Here is a 21,870-nt window from a genome sequence, read left to right as displayed (position 1 = left end):
TTAAAATTGTTTAACTTGGCTTTGTGATGGCCACTCCAATACTTTGACTTTGTTGTCCTTAAGCTATTTTGCCACAACTTTGGAAGTATGCTTTGGGTCATTGTCCAATTGGAAGACCCATTTGCGACCAAGCTTTAACTTCCCGACTGATGTCTTGAAATGTTGCTTCAATATATCCACGTAATTTTCCTGCCTCATGATGCAATCTATTTTGGGAAGTGCACCAGTCCCTCCTGCAGCAAAGCACCCCCACAACATGATGCTGCCACCCCCGTGCTTCACGGTTGGGATGGTGTTCTTCGGCTTGCAAGCTTCCCCCTTTATCCTCCAAACATACAATGGTCATTATGGCCAAACAGTTCTATTTTTGTTTCATCAGACCAGAGGACATTTCTCCAAAAAAGACCATCTTTGTCACCTTCTCAACAGTTTTTACCCCCAAGCCACAAGACTCTTGAACAGGTAACCTAATGGTTACCCAGACTATTTGCATTGTGTGCCCCCCAACCCCTCTTTTACGCTGCTGTTACTCTCTGTTTATCATATATGCATAGTCACTTTAACTATATATTCATGTACATACTACCTCAATTGGCTCGACCAACCAGTGCTCCTGCACATTGGCTAACCTGGCTATCTGCATTGTGTCCCACCACCCGCCAACCCCTCTTTTTACACATCTGCTACTCTCTGTTCATCATATATGCATAGTCACTTTAACGATACCTACATGTACATACTACCTCAATCAGCCTGACTAACTTGTATCTGTTTATAGCCTTGCTACTCTTTTTTTCAAATGTTTTTTTACTGTTTTATTTCTTTACTTTCCTACACACACACTTTTTTTCTCGCACTATCGGTTAAAGCCTGTAAGTAAGCATTTCACTGTAAGGTGAATGTACCTGTTGTATTTAGCGCAGGTGACAAATACACTTTCATTTGATGTGCAGTTGTAAACCATAGTCAGGCCTTTTCATGGCGGTTTTGGAGCAGTGGCTTCTTCCTTGCTGAGTGGCGTTTCAGGTTATGTCGATATATGACTCGCTTTACTGTGGATATACCCGTTTTGTACCCGGTAACTCCAGCATCTTCAAGGTCCTTTGCTGCTGTTCTGGAATTGATTTGCACTTTTCGCACCAAAGTACGTTCATCTCTGAGCCAGAACGCGTCTCCTTCCTGAGCGGTATGACGGCTGCGTGGTCCCATGGTGTTTATACTTGCGTATTATTATTTGTACAGATGAACGTGGTACCTTCAGGCATTTGGAAATGGCTCCCAAGGATGAACCAGACTTGTGCAGGTCTACAATTTTATTTTCTAAGGTCTTGGCTGATTTCTTTTGATTTTCCCATGATGTCAAGCATTGAGGCACTGAGTTTGAAGGTAGGCCTTGAAATAGATCCACAGGTACATCTGTGTTGTTGGAAAAATGACTTGTGTCATGCACAAAGTAGATGTTCTAACCGACTTGCCAAAACTATAGTTTGTTAACAAGAAATTAGTGGAGTGGTTGAAAAACAAGTTTAATTACTCTAACCTAAGTGTATGTAAACTTCCGACTTCAACTGTACATGCATAAACAAACAAACGTATGTGGATACCCCTTCAAATTAGTGGTTTCAGCTATTTCAGCCACACCTGTTGCTGACCGGTGTATAAAATTGAGCACACAGCCATGCAATCTCCATAGATAAACGTTGGCAGTAGAATGGCCTTACTGAGGAGCTCAGTGACTTTCAACGTGCACCATCACAAGATGCCACCATTCCCACACGTCAGTTTGTCTTTTTTGCCCCTGCTAGAACTGCCCCGGGCAGCTGTAAGTGCTATTATTGTGAAGTGGGAACGTCTAAGATCAGCAACGGCTCAGCCGCGAAGTGTTAGGCCACACAAGCTCACACAACGGGACGGTCGAGTGCTGAAGCGTGTAGCACATACAAATCGTCTTTGCTCGGTTGCTCTGCCTCTGGAAGCAACGTCGGCACACTAACTGTTTAGTTTGGAGCTTTATGAAATGGGTTTCCAGGGCCAAGCAGCCTCACACAAGCCTAAGAGCGCAATGCCAAGAGTTGACTGGATCTGTTTAAAGCTCTCCGCCATTGGACTTTGGAGCCGTGGAAATGCCTTCTTTGGAGTGATGAATCACAAACAATTCTGGGTTTGGCAGATGCCAGTAGAATGCTACATGCCTGTATGCATAGTGCCAACTAACATTTGGTGGAAGAGGAATAATTGTCTGGGGCTGTTTCTTCATGGTTCGGGCTATGCCCCTTAGTTCCAGTGAAGGGAAATCTTAACGTTACAATGTCAACCTCACACTAATGCTATTGTTTTTCTGAATTAAGCCTGGGCTATATCAAATTCATTCAAATGTATGTTTTTACACTATATTCCAAATGCCTTCATCGCAGAATCAAGTTATTTTATTTTCAGTTTTTAATCGCATTTTATTTCCGTTTGTTCTTATGTCTTTTTGGTGTCTTCTCGTTACCTCCTTTTTTGCTGTGCACATTCCCATTTACACCAGATGTGGCTCACCATCTGGATTTGGTCTTATGTAGAATTTTGTAATTTTTATTTTATTTTTTACATTGGATAAAAGTAGAGCCTCAGCTACAAAATGGTATCTATCATACACTGCATTTTTGAGGAACAATGGGAAAGTAATTCTGCTTTAAAAGTTATTAAACTTGTAAACTCACTTTTGAGAAAATAGCCTTGTAATGTTTTGGTTTCTAGTGAAGAGCTTTTTGTCTACACCCTTTCAGCATCGTTCACACCCTCTTAAGCTTTAGCTCAACCCATCTCGTTTCTGGCTGATGATTTAACACGAAAACAGCCTAACCAGCTCTGCTGGCAACAATTTCATCACTCTTTTTTGCCGACTTTTACTGTCACCAACCATATTCAACGGGTATTGTACACTTGAGCTTAAGACATGAAGTTATCTAGCTAGGTAAACAATGAACCTGGCAAGGTAAACGTCTAAGATCACACACCTAACGTTAGCTATCATAGTGCCAAATCATGTTACTACCCTCCATGAATAACCACCCAGGTTCAATATTAGCTAGCGAACATTAGGTTCTAACTAGAAAAGCAAACCGTTCTGGGATATGAATAATAACTTTATACACATGACGCTAACTAGGGAGCCAGCCAGCTAACGTTAGCTAGCTAGCTAACAGTACACTTTAGCTTGAAATGAAACCGCTTTCTGTCAAAATTAGAAACATGTAATATCTGAATGTAGCTAGCTAGACTCTTACCCGTACACGCATAGTCATGCATGGATGCCATGCCACGGTTGCCCTTAGTTTGAAGATGTAATCCGGAGATAGGTGTTTTTGCCATCTCTTTAGCTATCATACTCTGATTTCAAAACTTAATCCTCCAGAAAGTGGAGAGCAACACTTATGCAGCTCCACTACACAATACATTAACAGATGCGTTCGACAGGATTACCAACAGACTGACCAGCTCAAATAAACGTCTATATGGCAGACAGATCCGAACTTCCCTCTCGACATGTCCAGCCCACTCATTATCTCAGCCAATCATGGATAGTGGGAAGGTTGCTGTTTCATGATTTTAACAATTTTATTCATATTTACAGATGGCATGAAAGTTCACGTGTTCCAGTAGACATTTCTGCCAAAAAAAGTTTAAATGGCTCTCCTTTGAAGTCTTGCGACATTCGCCTATTTTCCTGAAACGGTCACATAATGACGGGATGCTCATGTCTCATCCCTAATACTGGGAGTCGTTGTCCTAAAGGCAGGAAGGCTTTGATTCAAAATAAATGCATTGGGTGAGTGAAACCTCACGCTTTGCCTCTTTCTCCCAAGCCGCTCCCCCTACCACTCACAACAACAAAGATGAGAGCACTTCTTCCTCTGACAAACGGTTTCAATTCGCTATTTGCATTTGAGGGTTGGTCCCACTGACTCGGTCATATGGACACAAATTAACATTTGACTTTAATAGAGGAGTTAACCTTTCAACTCATCAAATTTCGAGCAGAACAGGCACTACTAAACAGATGAACATTCACTGAACATGAACATTGGAAAATGAATGCGCAGTTTGTCGCGTGCGCATTACGGTAGGACGTAATGCTAGCAGAATTGTTGTGATTGTTATATTAGCTGTTTAGTCTGTTTTAGAAATGTGCAATAAGCATTAAACAATTTATAAAAGGAGTTGGCAACTCTTCCTGAGAAATAAGGCAGGGCACTTGATTTCAACATCTGAACAAAGTGGACAGGCTAGCATGCTGTTCAAACATTTGGAGACGGACATAAGGTTGCACTCAACAATAATAATTCAACTGTTTTACCTTGTTAGCTGAATTCCGAGCTGGTGAAATTATACCTACACCCAAGTTGGCTAAATTTGAAATATAAATATTTGCTGGCGACTCACTAGCACATGGGCTTGTGCTTGAGAGATTGTTTATGAGACTGGTTTAAATGTTCTATAATGCCTGCTACATCAGTGATTGTGCATCGTTCTGGTTAAATTTGTTACAAAAAGGGCATGTTTATAAAAACAAATGCCAGGTCTGATTATTGCAACAAAAAAAAGCAGGTACAACTTTTGATTAAACAAATGTAGTGCTAATGGAAGGTATATTCAGTCTTGGTATAATTACACAAGCTCTGAATGTCTGAGCTCTGAATTATGTATGTCTGACTGTTTTAAATGTTTGCAATTTATTTGACCTTTTAATTGTACAGCAAAGCTTATTTGGAGAACATTTTTTAAAAATCTAGATATGTTGTGGATTTAGGCCATATTGCCCAGCCCTAGGCTGAATGGAGGCAAGTCATTGCAGCAATGTTACAAAATCTAGTGGAAAGCCTTCCCAGAAGAGTGAGGCTGTTATAGCAGCAAAGGTGGGACCAACTCCTTATTAATGCCCATGATCTTAAAATGAGATGATCTACGAGCAACTATATATATATATATATATCTCCACACATTTTTGGTAGTGTACATACAGTACACACATACACTACCAGACTCTCACACTCTGACAAACACCTCATCCTTCAATCCTAACCTCAATAATGCATAACAAGAAACACCAGGGGAAGACTATTGCCCTGGCATCATATGACATAAACTTACCTCCAAAATGTCTGTTTTGCTTTGGAGACACATGAATGAGGCTCAATGAGCCTGTCCCTTGATTTCAATTTGATAACCGTATGATATTCAAGATGGGGTTTTTAGGAAAACAAAAATAGCAGCCTGCCTTTGCCATATAAGAACAATTTTACTTCATGTATATTCCTTGTGGTATTTCATGTGACTCGTGGGATTTCCCTAGTAGGTCTCCATGTTGCTTTGTTCTTGTTGAAGTGCCAGGGGACAAGCAGTGTCACTGGGTCCAACATTGACAATGTCTCGCTGGCCCAGGGCCAGTAAAACCATGTTGGGCCAGTAACTTTTCAGCACATTTTTGCATTCCAGTTAAACGTTTACCTGCTCTGTCAATCTACCATTGAAGACTACACATGGAAAAGTCATATTTGGCAGTTCATTCAAGCCCCACCACTCTACCACGAGTCACAACTTCTTGAGCACTCCATCAGTACGAGTTGATGCCTTCACACAGCACATTTTAAGCTGTCAATAGCAAAAAGAAGCTCCCATCAATATACTTGCTGAGGTTATTTATTTTAGTACGTTAGGGGGGGGGGGAAATGTACAAATTAAACCTTCAATAGTGAACATACTAGCAATATGCTGGCTACTGTTTAAAGCTGGCAAAAAGCTACAAAAAGACACCTATCAGTCATCCTGGCTAGCCTAATATAGCCAGGTCTATCTCATTTGGAACTCAGTTGTTTTGAAGAGCCAGTGTCCTATTTTGGGATGTCAAAAATTTTCTTAAAATGACGTACTTTAGAAACAAAAATGAATGTGATTGATTTTTTTTTGTTCTAAATAATAGCATAATTTATATTGCTAAATTATATTACATAGCTTTTTAATACTTAATCATGTTTCACATTAATGGTTGAATATAGAAAAAGCATGCCAACCTATAGGCCCTGCATGACCCCAATGCATTTAAAAAATACACCATGTCCGGGCCAGTAGATGACTGTCATCCTTGACATTTTAGACTCGCCCTCCTAGACTACGTTGTTACGTTTGAGCCCGATGTTTAACGGTTTCAAAAAAATCCTTCACCTCTGAACAGACCCAGTAGCTTCCTGGCTTGTAAAAAGCAGTGGAGCTGTCTGAGTGCTGGTTGTTCAGTCTGACCACACTGCATCCATGTGTGCGTGTGAAAAGGGGCTTCAGCACAAGGCAGACAGAGAAAATGTAAGTCACGGGGTGATGAGTAATCCTGAAACACTCAACCATGAGCACCATTTCTCTCTGCCCCTTCCCCCACTCTCCCTCCATGCCACTCACTCCTTTCAATATTACAGCATGGTAACACGAGGCCTATGTATAGTGTGTGGAGGATGTATGTCGTAATTGCTCCTGATAAACTGCCTGAGTGACACAATTATATTATGCTTCAACCGGCTGGTAGAGTACTGTATGCTAGCGCTGAAGTTACGCAGGTCCAACTGTTACTCAATAAATTATATTTTATGAATGTCCCCTCTGAGTGAAATCCAATCAGAGGTGCAGCCTTTAATAGACACGGCATCCGATAGGGCTAGTTTGTCGTTTCTCTGGTGTAGAGCTCAATCAGGATATCCTTATTGTTTAGAAATGTACTGCTGTGCACTAAATGTTCATCTGGGGAATGGAGATGAACCATATTTTGAGTCTCTGAGAAATATTACTCTACCATGTAATATATGAATGATCATTGAGTGCATCACTGATTTATTCATTAGGCCTATCTATCCATATGAAGGCTATACTGTGAACTCTGGACTCAAGAACCTGACCTTGGTTACCATGGAGAATGGAGACATTTCCATTGTGCTCTTAAATATAATTATTGTTGGTCTCCTAACATCAGCTGCCCTGAGTGCTTTGTGATTAAAATGGATGGTAAGGAGGCCCCTTCTGGTACTCGGCAGAAACTGATTGGCTCTGTGAGGGGAGAAGTAATAGGAGTGTGTATGCTTGCGGTGTGTATGTGGGAAGTGCCTTGGGCCTCTGTAGTAGAGGTCGACCGATTTAATCGGAATGGCCAATTTAATTAGGGCTGAGTTCAAGTTTTCATAACATTCGGAAATAGGTATTTTTGGACACCGATTTGGCCTTTAAAAATATATATATATATATTTTTACATGTTTTATTTAACTAGGCAAGTCCGTAAAGAACACATTCTTATTTTCAATGACGGCCTAGGAACGATGGGTTAACTTCCTTGTTCAGGGGCAGAACGACAGGTTTTTACCTTGTCAGATCGGGGATTCAATCTTACAACCTCACAGTTAACTAGTCCAACGCTCTAACACCTGCTTTACATTGCACTCCACAAGGAGCCTGCCTGTTACGCGAATGCAGTAAGAAGCCAAGTTAAGTTGCTAGCTAGCATTAAAATGATCTTATAAAAAAATCAATCAATCATAATCACTAGCAAAAGTGGTTGATATTACTAGTTTATCTAGCGTGTCCTGCGTTGCGTGTAATCGATGCGGTGCGCATTCGCGAAAAAGGACTGTCGTTGCCCCAACGTGTACCCAACCATAAACATCAATGCCTTTTCTTAAAATCAATACACAAGTATATATTTTTAAACCTGCATATTTAGTTAATATTGCCTGCTAACATTAATTTCTTTTAACTAGGTAAATTGTGTCACTTCTCTTGCAACAGTCAGGGTATATGCAGCAGTTTGGGCCGCCTGGCTCGTTGCGAACTGTGTGAAGACGATTTCTTCCTGCCAAATCCGCCAAACGGGGGATGATTTAACAAAAGCGCATTTGCGAAAAAAGCACAATCGTTGCACGACTGTACCTAACCTTAAACATCAATGCCTTTCTTAAAATCAATACACAGAAGTATATATTTTTAAACCTGCATATTTAGCTAAAAGAAATCCAGGTTAGCAGGCAATATTAACCATGTGAAATTGTCAATTCTCTGGCGTTCATTGCACGCAGAGTCAGGGTATATGCAACAGTTTGGGCCGCCTGGCTCATTGCGAACTAATTTGCCAGAATTTTACGTAATTATGACAACATTGAAGGTTGTGCAATATAACATCAATATTTGGACTTATTGATGCCATCCGTTAGATAAAATACGGAACAGTTCCGTATTTCACTGAAAGAATAAACGTTTTGTTTTCGAAATGATATTTTTCCGGATTCGACCATATTAATGACCAAAAACTCGTATTTCTGTGTGTTATTAAGTTATAATTAAATCTAGGATTTGATAGAGCAGTCTGAGTGGTGGTAGGCAGCAGCAGGCTCGTAAGCATTAATTCAAACAGCACTTTCGTGCGTTTTGCCAGCAGCTCTTCGCAATGCTTCAAGCATTGCGCTGTTTATGACTCCAATCCTATCAACTCCCGAGTTTAGACTGGTGTAACCGATGTGAAATTGCTAGCTAGTTAGCGGGGTGCGCGCTAATAGCGTTTCAAACATCACTCAATCTGAGACTTGGAGTTGTTGTTACCTTTGCTCTGCAAGGGCCACGGCTTTTGTGGAGTGATGGGTAACGATGCTTTGAGGGTGGCTGATGTCTTTGTGTTCCTGGTTCCAGCCCAGGTACGGGCGAGGAGAGGGACGGAAGCTATATTGTTACACTGGCAATACTAAAGTGCCTATAAGAACATCCGATAATCAAAGGTATATGAAATACAAATGGTATAGAGAGAAATAGTCCTATAAATACAATGCTCAAAAAAATAAAGGGAACACTTAAACAACACAATGTAATTCCAAGTCAATCACACTTCTGTGAAATCAAACTGTCCACTTAGGAAGCAACACTGATTGACAATAAATTTCACATGCTGTTGTGCAAATGGAATAGACAACAGGTGGAAATTATAGGCAATTAGCAAGACACCCCCAATAAAGGAGTAGTTCTGCAGGTGGTGACCACAGACCACTTCTCAGTTCCTATGCTTCCTGGCTGACGTTTTGGTTACTTTTGAATGCTGGCGGTGCTTTCACTCTAGTGGTAGCATGAGACGGAGTCTACAACCCACACAAGTGGCTCAGGTAGTGCAGCTCATCCATGATGGCACATCAATGCGAGCTGTGGCAAGAAGGTTTGCTGTGTCGGTCAACGTAGTGTCCAGAGCATGGAGGCGCTACCAGGAGGCAGGCCAGTACACCAGGAGACGTGGAGGAGGCCGTAGGAGGGCAACAACCCAGCAGCAGGACCGCTACCTCCGCCTTTGTGCAAGGAGGAGCAGGAGGAGCACTGCCAGAGCCCTGCAAAATGACCTCCAGCAGGCCACAAATGTGCATGTGTCTGCTCAGACGGTCAGAAATAGACTCCATGAGGGTGGTATGAGGGCCCGACGTCCACAGGTGGGGGTTGTGCTTACAGCCCAACACCCTGCAGGAAGTTTGGCATTTGCCAGAGAACACCTAGATTGGCAAATTCGCCACTGGCACCCTGTGCTCTTCACAGATGAAAGCAGGTTCGCACTGAGCACATGTGACAGAGTCTGGAGACACCGTGGAGAACGTTCTGCTGCCTGCAACATCCTCCAGCATGCCCGGTTTGGCGGTGGGTCAGTCATGGTGTGGGTGGCATTTCTTTGGGGGGCCACACAGCCCTCCATGTGCTCGCCAGAGGTAGCCTGACTGTCATTAGGTACCGAGATGAGATCCTCAGACCCCTTGTGAGACCATATGCTAGTGCGGTTGGCCCTGGGTTCCTCCTAATGCAAGACAATGCTAGACCTCATGTGGCTGGAGTGTGTCAGCAGTTCCTGCAAGAGGAAGGCATTGATGCTATGGACTGGCCCGCCCGTTCCCCAGACCTGAATCCAATTGAGCACATCTGGGACATCATGTCTCGCTCCATCCACCAACGCCACGTTGCACCACAGACTGTCCAGGAGTTGGCGGATGCTTTAGTCCAGGTCTGGGAGGAGATCCCTCAGGAGACCATCCGCCACCTCATCAGGAGTATGCCCAGGCGTTGTAGGGAGGTCATACAGGCACGTGGAGGCCAGACACACTACTGAGCCTCATTTTGACTTGTTTTAAGGACATTACATCAAAGTTGGATCAGCCTGTAGTGTGGTTTTCCACTTTAATTTTGAGTGTGACTCCAAATCCAGACCTCCATGGGTTGATACATTTGATTCACATTGATAATTATGTGATTTTGTTGTCAGCACATTCAACTATGTAAAGAAAAAAGTATTTAATTAGAAGATTTCATTCATTCAGATCTAGGATGTGTTATTTTAGTGTTCCCTTTATTTTTTTGAGCAGTGTACTATATTAACTGCAATGTAAAACACACCTGGGAATATTGAAGACTCATGTTAAAAGGAACCACCAGCTTTCATATGTTCTCATGTTATGAGCAAGGAACTTAAACATGAGCTTTTTTACATGGCACATATTGCACTTTTACTTTCTTCTCCAACACTTTGTTTTTGCATTATTTAAACCAAATTGAAAATGTTTCATTATTTATTTGAGGCTAAATTGATTTTATTGATGTATTACATTTAGTTAAAATAAGTGTTCATTCAGTATTGTTGTAATTGTCATTATTACAAATACATTTAAAAATCGGCTGAATAATCGGTATCGGCTTTTTTGGTCCTCCCAACAAAATCATTAAAAATAAAAAAAATAATTTAAAAACGGTGCTGCACTTAGTAGGTGAGGATGTGTAAGGAGCGGTGGAGAGTTTGTGGCGCTCTGTGTGTTCATGCTCGCCTACATGTGTGTTTACCTGAAATCAGAATGCATGTAAACACATGGCTAGCATTCTTGCTCGAGAGTACTTTCTGTGGCATGATGCTAGCATGTTGTCACCGATTTTAGAGAACGAGTCAGAGGGCTTGTGGCCTGGGTCACGAGCTCTGAGGTCTGAACTCTCCGCACAGACCATTTGATTTGCTGTATGTCATGATTCAGGGAAAATAAGAAAAATACTGCTCTGCTTACTGGAAGAAGAATAGTAGGGAAGCACTTTTACGAACCATACATCTCTCCTCTAAGCCACAGTCTAGAGTGACGAGTGAACAGAGCTCCACGGCTATACACATTCAGCACTCAACGCTTTAAAACACACACACACACATATTGCACATACTCTTTGCTACTTCCTGCATGTCCCACACCTCTGTATAGGTGCATATGTCAGGTTATCTTCTGTTATGTCACATTGGTGTGTTTGAGCTGGCCCGTTCTGCCTCCCCACATTCTCATATCCTCCAAGGAGAGACCATATGAGAGGCTTTAATAAAGGCATGTTCAACTCCGTAGTAAATCTCTCTTAAGCACTGGACTGCAAAGGAATGGCTCAATAAGAGATTTTGGATAATGTCCGTTGACTTAACAATGTCAGGTTCTGTACCAAGAGAAAGGTGCCATGTGTTCTGTTTCATTGTAACTGAATCAAGCTCAATGACTTGTTTTATTGTCCCTGCTTGTTTTGTTGCAGTAGAATGCCTTGGAGATTTAATAGTTAATAGTTAAATTATGAGATGCAGGTCTTATTCCGGGCTTGTTTTGCAAAGTCAGTTTCATTTCTCTTCTAACACGTGTCACAAATTGCCTGTTGGATGGCCTACTTTTATACCAGGCAGTAAACAAACAAAGGTTTGCTACAGGCAGTCCTCCCAGTTGAGGCAAACAACTAACTTTGCAATTTGTGGGAAATGTTGCTTTTAATGTTTCACACTCTTATGGATTTAGTTCTGTCTCATCAACAGAGATTGAACAAGAAGTTTTCAACAACAGCTGCAGCCCACCCTGCCACAGTGTTTGTATTGTCTGGGCTGTGACACAGAGGGGAGAGATGATACTGAATGCTTGAAAGATGCAGCTCATCAGTGACACATCCTTGCCAATGTCCCAATAGCCTCAGAGTGACCTTTACAGACCAGAGGATTCCCACAATCTCACTCATGACACCACCCAGAGGGTGCACTCAGTCTGTCTCCCCCCGTAGACCAGCCTGGTGGAGGTGGGCAACAAGTTGCCACAGTAGACCTGATGCCCCATCTGTTCCTGTTAGCAGGGGGCAGTGGCCATGCACCGTCCCTCTACCAGGAAGGAGGATGTGATTTGTTTTGCATGAATCATGATTTTTTATATATATAAATTAATTTTGTAGCTATCTTTTTAGTACTAGCCTTAAAAAAAAAATATATTCAAATATATCAGTAGCATTTCCCCCAGATGTTTTGACAATCATATCATAGCCTTGTTTCCCGTAAGCGGAGATGGAGTGTGTCTGTGCAGGTCTCTGGATGGGCAGATAGAGAAGACATCAGCTGTTGAAAGGCCTTCCGTCATATGTCTAAATCATTGTAATCTCTTGATGTATTTCATTTTTTAAAGTAGACCTAGCATTTATCTGTTTGTCTGTATTACATATACACCTATGCTATACACCTAAGATTTTTGAAGTAATAACTATCAGATACACTCTCACTCATTGTCAGTCTTTGGATTGTCTCTGTGGACAGAACAGTTAAAGATTGAGACATCAAATCCTTCCCTGTATTTATGAATCATGTAGCTAGATGTCTCTGTCAGTGTGTCCGGTGCTTTGACAGCTTGAAATGACAATTTCATATACTGTAGCTCAATTCTGATAAGTGACTACCCATTCCAATAGCTCTTTAATTAGTTTGACATCTCAGCAAATCTCAATCATTAAAAGTCCAGATAATTTTCACTTCTAGCAGCAGCACAGCCTTGCAACAGAGCCTAATCTGTCAGGCAGACAAAAGTCAGTGTCTGAAAATAAACCTGCTAGCCAGCCAACCTCTAAATATAATAATCATTAAATACTGATCCGAGACATTGAACATGGCCGTATGCAATGGCGTGAGAGCCGCTAGCAAGGACCCATTTGCGCAGGACTGTTTAAACTACAAATGCGGTTGAGTTACACCATGTACAGTAAAATGGGCTTGACTGCCAGTAACTCTAGTCACTTACCAACAGAAGCATCATTTCCTGAAAGCTCCTCCCCTCCTCCCTCTGTTCCCCTCCCCCTCCCCTCTGCTCTCTCCCCAGCACCTTAGAGCATTGAGGAAATAGACCACAATCAATATGTCTAAACCTCTATGTAAATACCTGTCAATCCAGCCATAGTAGAAAGTGTATGTTTTTAGGGCATTGTTTTCTTCCCAGAGCCTACCTGTAGTGTGTGTTGTCCATTTCTGTGTGTTCTGGAAGGAACTGGTAGGGCCGTCTGCTCTTGGGAAACATTCCAGATGTGAGGTGTTTCCACTGCTCCAGCACATGGAAGGATCTGTCGTAAGGGAAAGGTGAATTAGGAGAGTGTGGTATTTCACCCCAGAGCTTTTGGACTCATGTCTTCTATCCTGCCGTTTTGGACTAAACTCTATTCACAGTTGGGGCGACCACTTCCCAAGGTACTGCTGTTATTTATGTTGAAGTGTGTAAAGCAGGGAGCTTGGTGTCTGGGGTTAACACAAATGTGTATATATGTCAGCTGACTGTTTTAATTTGATTGTTTATTTTCTTAATCAAATGTTTGAGACACTGATTGTCGTGTATAGGTGATTGAGAATATGTAGGTAAGGTGTTAGCTAGTGCATTTACCTATGCTGTTTTCAGTGTGGTTGTAATTTATTTTATTGAATGGGTTATTAAAAAGGATGCTTCTTACTCCTTACACCTCCTTGATAAAATAGAAATCTTCGGTACACATTGTGACTCAACTATTTTCTGCCTAGCTTGCATCATGGCCTCATCTGACCTCATCTGAATTTTGTCTAAAAACCTAATCTTCATTTTTGCAATTTGTTTTAACTTTTTTAAAATTTGTATTATTATTTGACCTGTATTGAAAACAGTAACTCCCTTCATTTCATGACACTAGGACCAAGAAGAGATATTCAAAATAGCTTCTGAGGTTTAATAATTGTGTATTTGTTATTAATGTGAATATGTGGCAGTTTTTTTGTTTTTTCCCTAAATCTTTTCTGTTTTAGAGATGTGGTTTTCATCAGACGCTGACAATTTGCTAAAGGTGTTCAGGGCTCAACAGTGCACACATTTAACTCGGGTTATGCGCCTAAATAGGAGCACCACTGCGCCTAGAAAAAGTTATGATTCTGTCTTTAATATCTCAAGTATATTTAATTGTGCTCCTAAATTTCTTTGTGCGCCAACGTTTTTCAACTTAGGCGCACACGTGCATGTTGTTAAATAAAAAATGCAGCGTAGGGCCCAGGTCTTGCCATTTCAGAAATGTATAGGCACTGCTCTTATCAATAAGCAATTGCTGAAATATGTTCTGGTGCTCATTCGCTTCTTCACACGTTACTCTTAGACCGCTAAAACCATTGACATCTACGTGCCGATTTCAAGGGATTGTTAAACAAATGTAATAACTATTTGGTTTTAATATCATCACCTATTGAGCATAGTCAGAACTACACATTTCTGGTTAGTCCATGTGAAACAATTGCGCACATTTGGCTCTATCATCAGTTATATAACTAGTAACTGCATGCTTTTCTTGATCTGTAAACACCAATGATCATGACATTTGAGATATGTGAAGGTACCTATCCATTTGGCATGTAGCTAGCTAAACAAACATAATTTTGCTTACTTCATCAGGGATTAGGCATTTGGAAAGAGCTTGACATCGGCAAGACCTCGTCCTGGTGAAGTTGACCGTTAACTGCTCGCAAATCATGATGTACTGTTTTATTTGTTTTTGTTTATTTTGTGATGTGCCTTAATGTGTCTAGACCCTGTGGCAGCAGCTTTTAAAAAAAACATTATTTAACCTTTACTTAACTAGGGAAGTCAGTTAAGAACAAATTCTTATTTACAATTGACGGCCTAGGAACACTGGGTTAACTGCCTTGTTCAGCGGCAGAACAGCATTTTTTTACTCTGTCAGCTCGGGGATTCGATCTAGCAACCTTTAGGTTACTGGCCCAACACTAACCACTAGGTTACCTGCCGCCCCAATCCCCAGCTAATGGGGATCCATAATAAATATAAATCAAACTATTTGAGACCTAGTTTATCCGCTGAAAGTTTGCTTGTTAACTAGCCATATTGACATGATCTGTTATTAGCTTGCTAGCCAATTTGACATGGTCCATCAATCAATGTAGCCTATATCATGTCTGTCAGCAGCAATCGTAATTAAACACTCTTAAAAACAATGTTGGAAAGGGGATCACGTTCGCTAACTTCGCTAGGTAGGCCTACATTGGTTGGAGAAAAAAGTACATTAGGTCTACTTACCACTGTTTAGCCAACTGTACAAAGTTTCTACCGGTAGCTTGCAAAGTAAACATTTTATGCAGATCCCACAAAAGTTGGAAAATTAACCTAAACCACTCATCCTTGTTAGGTGTAGTTCACTTTTATTTTACATCACTCAAATAACTCTGGTAGGGCTAAATGTGTGCAATTGTTTTACATGCAATAATCGGAAATTTGTAGGTCTGACTATGCTCTTCAAGAGGTGATAATATTTAGGGCTGTCCCCGCCCCCCAAAAAATCTTTGTCGACCGACAGTCGTCTGTTCTTTCGACCAATGGATTGATCGGAAATGTTTAAAGCGTATTTATTCGAAACACCCTATGTTTGAGTAAAATCAACTATATGTATGCTACTTTGCCGAATGCTTTAAGCACTACAATTAAAAATGAAGACACAAAAATGACTAAAGAGTGAGGCAGAGATCAATATAGCCTAACCAGAAGGGGGAAAAACCTGTTCCCGACCCGCCTCCTGCTGCTGGCCAGATTCTGCCATTATGTTCCTGAAGTTACCGGCAATAGGCTACACCAGCGGTTGGCAACCTTTTCCATTTGGAGTACCATTTCTACCGATTTGCTTGCCAGTTATGATTTTCATATGCACATTTTCGTGGAACAGTTTAATTTAATTTATAATAAGGTCTTCATATTTCAAAATCAATGTCATGTGGTTAATCAAAACTAGCTAATTGATACACATCTAAAAGTAACTTCTATTGCCATTGCCAATATATAAAAATAACCTACATAAAACCAACAAATAAAAACATTGCAGCCCGAAGATAGAAAATATCCTGATTTCAAAATAAATATTCTATAAATCACAGTGGCTATGCATGCCCTGCCTGCAAGGAACTTGAAACGTATCAACTTATCTTGGATCCGGTCTGAAGCTGGTGCTAGAAAACTTTCAACATTGTATAAAAATTATGGGCACTCATTTTCCCAAGCCAGTGAGCTCTGTCCAGACAGATACAGCTGTATGCTATTTGCGCAAGGGATATGAAGTAATCAGGTAGGCCTTTTTAATTACATTTCCACCAGATCAGAGCTTGACATTTTGTCCCCTTTCATGCTGAGTAGTTATCAAAAGAGCTGGAGCTGGAAATATTTTTCAAATAGGCTACATTGAAGATCTACGGTCATTCTAAATGGGTGTAAAAACAGCTTTTTTTTGCTTTTTGAGGCAAAGAAAATATTGCTTTGAGAAGCTCCACAGTGATGGTGAGTTAAGACAATCAGAAATAGTATCAGATCCCCAAATGGGAACATTTATAAGCCTACATTTGCACCCAGGCCAGGTAGTGTAGTTCTATGAGTAATCATATAAAAATGTGCGTGTCCTTACTCAAGATTGACAGGAGAGCTTAAATTGACAACTCGTAAATGGCATGAAATAAACCAGAACTTTTTCATCACAAAGCGTAGCCTAGGTTGTGTGCTCTGCAAAAAACGTGTTTTCACTCCGACAATGACAACAGTAAGACAATAATATATTGAATGCATTAACAGAAATTACCGTAACAAAACAAACATTGTAGATTAGAAGTTATGGTAATTAACTGTAAATGATCCTGGTGTGCCATCCCTGCGGCCTCCGCAATGGATTAGTCCCCTCAGACAGGCGTGAATCAGACGGGTGTCTCGTGTGCAGTTAACATTTCTTAAATATTTGCCACTGCTCGACTAAAAAATCTTGGTCGACTAAATGGTTTCAGCCCAAATAGTAAACTCAGCGAAAGAAGAAACGTCCTCTCACTGTCAGCTGCGTTTATTTTCAGCAAACTTAACGTGTAGATATTTGTATGAACATAAGATTCAACAATTGAGACAAACTGAACAACTTCCACAGACATGTGACTAACAGAAATGGGATAATGTGTCCCTGAACAAAGGGGTTGTCAAAATCAAAAGTAACAGTCAGTATCTGGTGTGTCCACCAGCTGCATTAAGTACAGCAGTGCTGCAGTGCAATCTCCTCATGGACTGCACCCAATTTGCCAGTTCTTACTGTGCGACGTTACCCCACTCTTCCACCAAGGCACCTATAATTTCCCAGTCATTTCTGGGAGGAATGGCCCTTGCCCTCACCCTCCGATCCAGCAGTTTTCAGACGTGCTCAATGGGATTGAGATCCGGGCTCCTAGCTGTCTTGCAGGAAATCACGCACAGAACAAGCAATATGGCTGGTGGCATTGTCATGCTGGAGGGTCATGTCAGGATGAGCCTGCAGGAAGGGTACCACACGAGGGAGGAGATTGCCTGCAATGATGACAAGCTCAGTCCGATGATGCTGTGACACACTGCCCCAGACCATGACGGGCCCTCCAAATCGATCCTGATCCAGAGTACAGGCCTTGGTGTAACGCTCATTCTTTCGACGATAAATGTGAATCCGACCATCACCCCTGGTGAGACAAAACCGCGACTTGTCAGTGAACACTTTTTGCCAGTCCTATCTGGTCCAGCGACGATGTTGTTGCTGGTGATGTCTGGTGAGGACCTGCCTTACCACAGGTCTACAAGCCCTCAGTCCAGCCTCTCTCAGCCTATTGTGGACAGTCTGAGCGCTGATGGAGGGATTGTGCGTTCCTGTTGTAAATCGTGCAGTTGTTGCCATCCTGTACCTGTCCCACAGGTGTGATGTTTGGATGTACCGATCCTGTGCAGGTGTTGTTCCACGTGGTCTGCCGCTGCGAGGACGATCAGCTGTCCATCATGTCTCCCTGTAGCGCTGTCTTAGGCATCTCGCAGGACAGACATTGCAATTTATTGCCCTGGCCACATCTGCGGTCCTCATGCCTCCTTGCAGCATGCCTAAGGCACGATCACGCAGATGAGCAGGGACCCTGGGTATCTTTCTTTTGGTGTTTTTCAGAGTCAGTAGAAAGTCCTTTTTTTTATTGTCCAAAGTTTTCATAACTGTGACCTTAATTGCCTACCGTCTGTAAGCTGTTAGTTTCTTAACGACCGTTCCACAGGCGCATGTTCATTAATTAAACAGTGTTTGAACCCTTTACAATGAAGATCTGTGAAGACATTTTTACGAGTTATCTTTGAAACGCAGGGTTCTGAAAAAGAGACGTTTATTTTTTTGCCGAGTTTATTACATCCAAATAGTTAACATTTTATTTAACAATCCTTTGAAAACAACAAGCAGTTGTCAGTTGTTTTAGGGAAGCTGTGGGTCTCCTTGACCCTCAGCAGGCAAATCGAACATGCTACACCATATTGTGATGTTTTATTGAAAACTACCTATAGGCTATTATAAAATAAATATTATATGTGAAATATGGTTATTATGAAGCATATTGGTGGTTTTGGAGAGTGGGAGCTGGAAATGCTGTGTGTCACGTTGAGCTTCATGGGCTGCTCGTCCCTGTTGGTGTCTGCCAGTCACAATTAATGTGACAAACGGCTGTCCGTACAGCAGCCTTCCAGTAAGTCCTAGAACCTGGTAGTTGTGCACGACCACCATACAGCACAAGTGTATCTGCGCTCTCCTTCTCTCTCTATTCCAAGTATAGAGGACAGGAAACAGTTATACATTCTCTAAAAGGTTTTTGGTCAGAATTCATCTGTAGTTTCAATGATTCATGGTCATTCATCTGATCACATGATATGGCTCCAAGGGTGTGCCAAGTTGATGTTATCGACAATTTCCGTGTTTTGGCCATAATGCCCTTTTTTTTTTTTTACGGACATATTTATCTGAATATGAGCGTCATGCAGTGGTCAGCGTCATGCTCTTTTTTTCCATTGACGTCCGCCCAGTGAGTGTAGAGTAAACCTTGTCCCCAGTAATAATTCCACGGACCTCTCCGGTCCAGAGGGTGTGTGTGTGTGTGTGGATTGCCAGTTCCATGGCAGATGCCAGGGAGTCAGCACTATTTTAAGCCCAGAGTGACGGCAAGGCATGTGTCTTACTGGAAGTGGCAGAGGGAGTGAGAGAATGGAGGAGGGAGAATCATTGGCACTGGGATCACTATGAGTAGTGTCCTCCTGTCCTGGGTGAGTCACTGAGTTAAAACTTGACAACCCCAGCCCACTAACTGACCACAGGTGGAACTTACTGACAAAGACTGAAAGGTTAGCTGAGTTCATGGGCTTTTGGTTTTGGAATGTGTGGGTTGGGATTTGAAGGTCTTTTTTCTTCTGCCAATTCCATTCCAAATCAAAAAAGTAAAGAGAACTGGTATTAAGAATGTTTCATGTCACTGTAATTTTTTTAGTACTGAAAATATTTTTGTATTTAATGTATTTTAGCCTATTTAGTTTGTCCTTATTTTCCATCTTAGCCTGTGCAATAATTACTTGGCAATTCTTTGGAACTGAGTTATCTGATGGGAACTGAGTAACTTATCTGATGTCAGATCCCCACCGAATCCATTTCCCTTGTGGATGCAGGCTCACACCTGCCCCGCACCCCAACACACACACACACACACACACACACACACACACACACACACACACACACACACACACACACACACACACACTGCCACACCTCTGAATGCACAAGAAGGAAAGATTAGTAGCATAGGTCAGGTATCTGCTTTCACTAGTCCAGTTTTTTCTTATCAGTGCAGAATCAGATGAACTGAACGAGACAAGGAAAGGAGTCTTCATTAAACAAGAGATGCCCTCAGCTCCTCTCCACGAAGCCCTTTTCTACTTCCTCTTGGCAGATCCCCACAGATGCTGACATAGAGATCACCAGGGCCGCCTCCTATTGGGCTAACCCTCTTCCCTTTTGCATGACTGGCTCTGTTATCATTTCCCGAACGATGGTGTTTTTTCCGATTTCTTATTATATCTGACTGTTGACAGAGAGCTTATACTTGTTGCAGAGAAGAACTGAGCGTTACAGAACATTCAGATAGAAATGTGTAAACCAGACATTCTCTGATGTGTAGAACAGATTAGCTCTATACATAACAGAAATGTCATCTTAACGTTGTACCCCACTGAATGCATTTGATGCTGGTGATGCTGTTGACTTAAGGGGATTGTTATGAGTGTGACCTACTACCCCTCCACTTTCAATGGAAAACACAGCCTGAAAGATTCTCCCCGTCTCTCTCTGCCAACCCGAATCAGATAAAGCCATCTCAGCAGGCCTCTTAGCCAGCTGTATTCTTCTTTATCATTAACCAAAAAGCCTGACATGACATCCTTTTATTATAGAAGAGTCAGGAAACATTGGAACGTTCCAGAGGCCAGCTTCCCTTCTTTCCTGTGGCTGGGCAGGACGTGAAGGCCTCTGTGGGTGTCCCTGTCCTTGTGCTGGGATGGGCTGTGTGTTTATAGGGCAGAGCAGTACACTGTACTGTATGTAAAGGATGTGGGTAACGTAGACTGCCTGGGATAACATAATCCAGACAGCTCTGTGGCTCCCGGGCCTCCCAGGCTATCAGTCAGGGTCTGGTGACAGCAGCAGGGACAGGGTTCCATACAGGGTCCATAAACATGACCCACACTGGAGACCAGTGGGGCTTCCTCCTCCCACCGTCCCTCCTGGCCCTGTCCCAGACACTGATCGAAGGTCAGTTTTGCGTCCCCTTTCTTGAATAATAAGGTTAGGTGTTTTGGTAATTGATTAGGATCCCCATTAGCTGTTGTGAAAGCACTAGTTACTCTTCCTGGGGTCTACATGAAAACATAAATGACATGATACAGAACATTAATAGACAAAAGCTCAAGGACAGAAGTACATACATTTTTAAAACGGCACACTTCAAAACACACTATCTAGGATAAGATTGGAGGAGGGTAAGTTGTTTTCACAAGCAACTGCTATTGGGAGCGTTTCAACCAGCTGTGTTGGCATCAGGTGCTGTGATGTTATCTTTGAGTCAGCCGGTTGGCATATTGGAACATTACAGAACCACTTGGCTCCTAACGCCAAGGGATTTAAAGGGCCATGAAACGATAAGGCCGCACAATTTATTCTTTTTAATAAACCACACAGCAGTATAGAAAAATAAATGAAGGAAAGAAATACTCAATTTTGGTCTGATTCTGCTAAAAATGCTTACCACGGCACATTTTGGGTAGAAAAACAAACCTAACACCAGAATAAGAGTTGGGTTAAGGTTGTTGTCTTGAGATGGACTGAATGACTGACTCTCCACTACCTAGGCTGGCCTGGCAGAGTAGAGGGTGGTTCCCTGGCTCCCTCATCAGATTTTCTGGAGGAGGAGGAAGAGTGGTGGTGAGGGTTTCAGGAAGTCTCTGCTTATTCCCTCTGGCTGAATGATAGGAGGAGGCGGTAGAAGTTATTCTGATATCCAGACCTAGGATCAGCTCATTATTAGTGGATAAAATGTCAAACTGACCTCCGCTAGTGCTGAGCGATTAGTGCTTTTTGAGGTTGTTTTGATTTTCTCTCATTTTTAAAAACATGTTTACGTCGTTATTTCATAATGTATTTCATCATTTTATAGCTGTTTTAAA

The 21,870-nt window shown here is 41.9% G+C and overlaps 1 protein-coding gene across 4 annotated transcripts in view; it reads left to right on the top strand.

The window, feature by feature from the left end:
• Positions 1–21,870, top strand: part of si:ch73-63e15.2 (protein strawberry notch homolog 2) — a 103,408-nt gene that overhangs the window by 45,062 nt on the left and 36,476 nt on the right. Inside the window, exon 1 of one of the 4 annotated variants that reach the window (XM_024421303.2) lies at positions 13,175–13,532. The exons of the other annotated variants lie outside the window; for them this stretch is intronic. Coding sequence (XP_024277071.1) covers positions 13,470–13,532 — 63 coding nt within the window. The 5' untranslated portion in view covers positions 13,175–13,469. Of the gene's footprint in view, positions 1–13,174; positions 13,533–21,870 lie in introns of those variants that run through there. 4 annotated transcript variants of the gene reach the window in all.

The sequence above is a fragment of the Oncorhynchus tshawytscha genome, linkage group LG05 (genome assembly GCF_018296145.1).
Source record: "Oncorhynchus tshawytscha isolate Ot180627B linkage group LG05, Otsh_v2.0, whole genome shotgun sequence".
In the NCBI taxonomy this organism is placed as follows: domain Eukaryota; kingdom Metazoa; phylum Chordata; class Actinopteri; order Salmoniformes; family Salmonidae; genus Oncorhynchus; species Oncorhynchus tshawytscha.
Note: the sequence above shows the minus strand (reverse complement) of the source record. Positions and strands in the feature narration are given on the sequence as shown.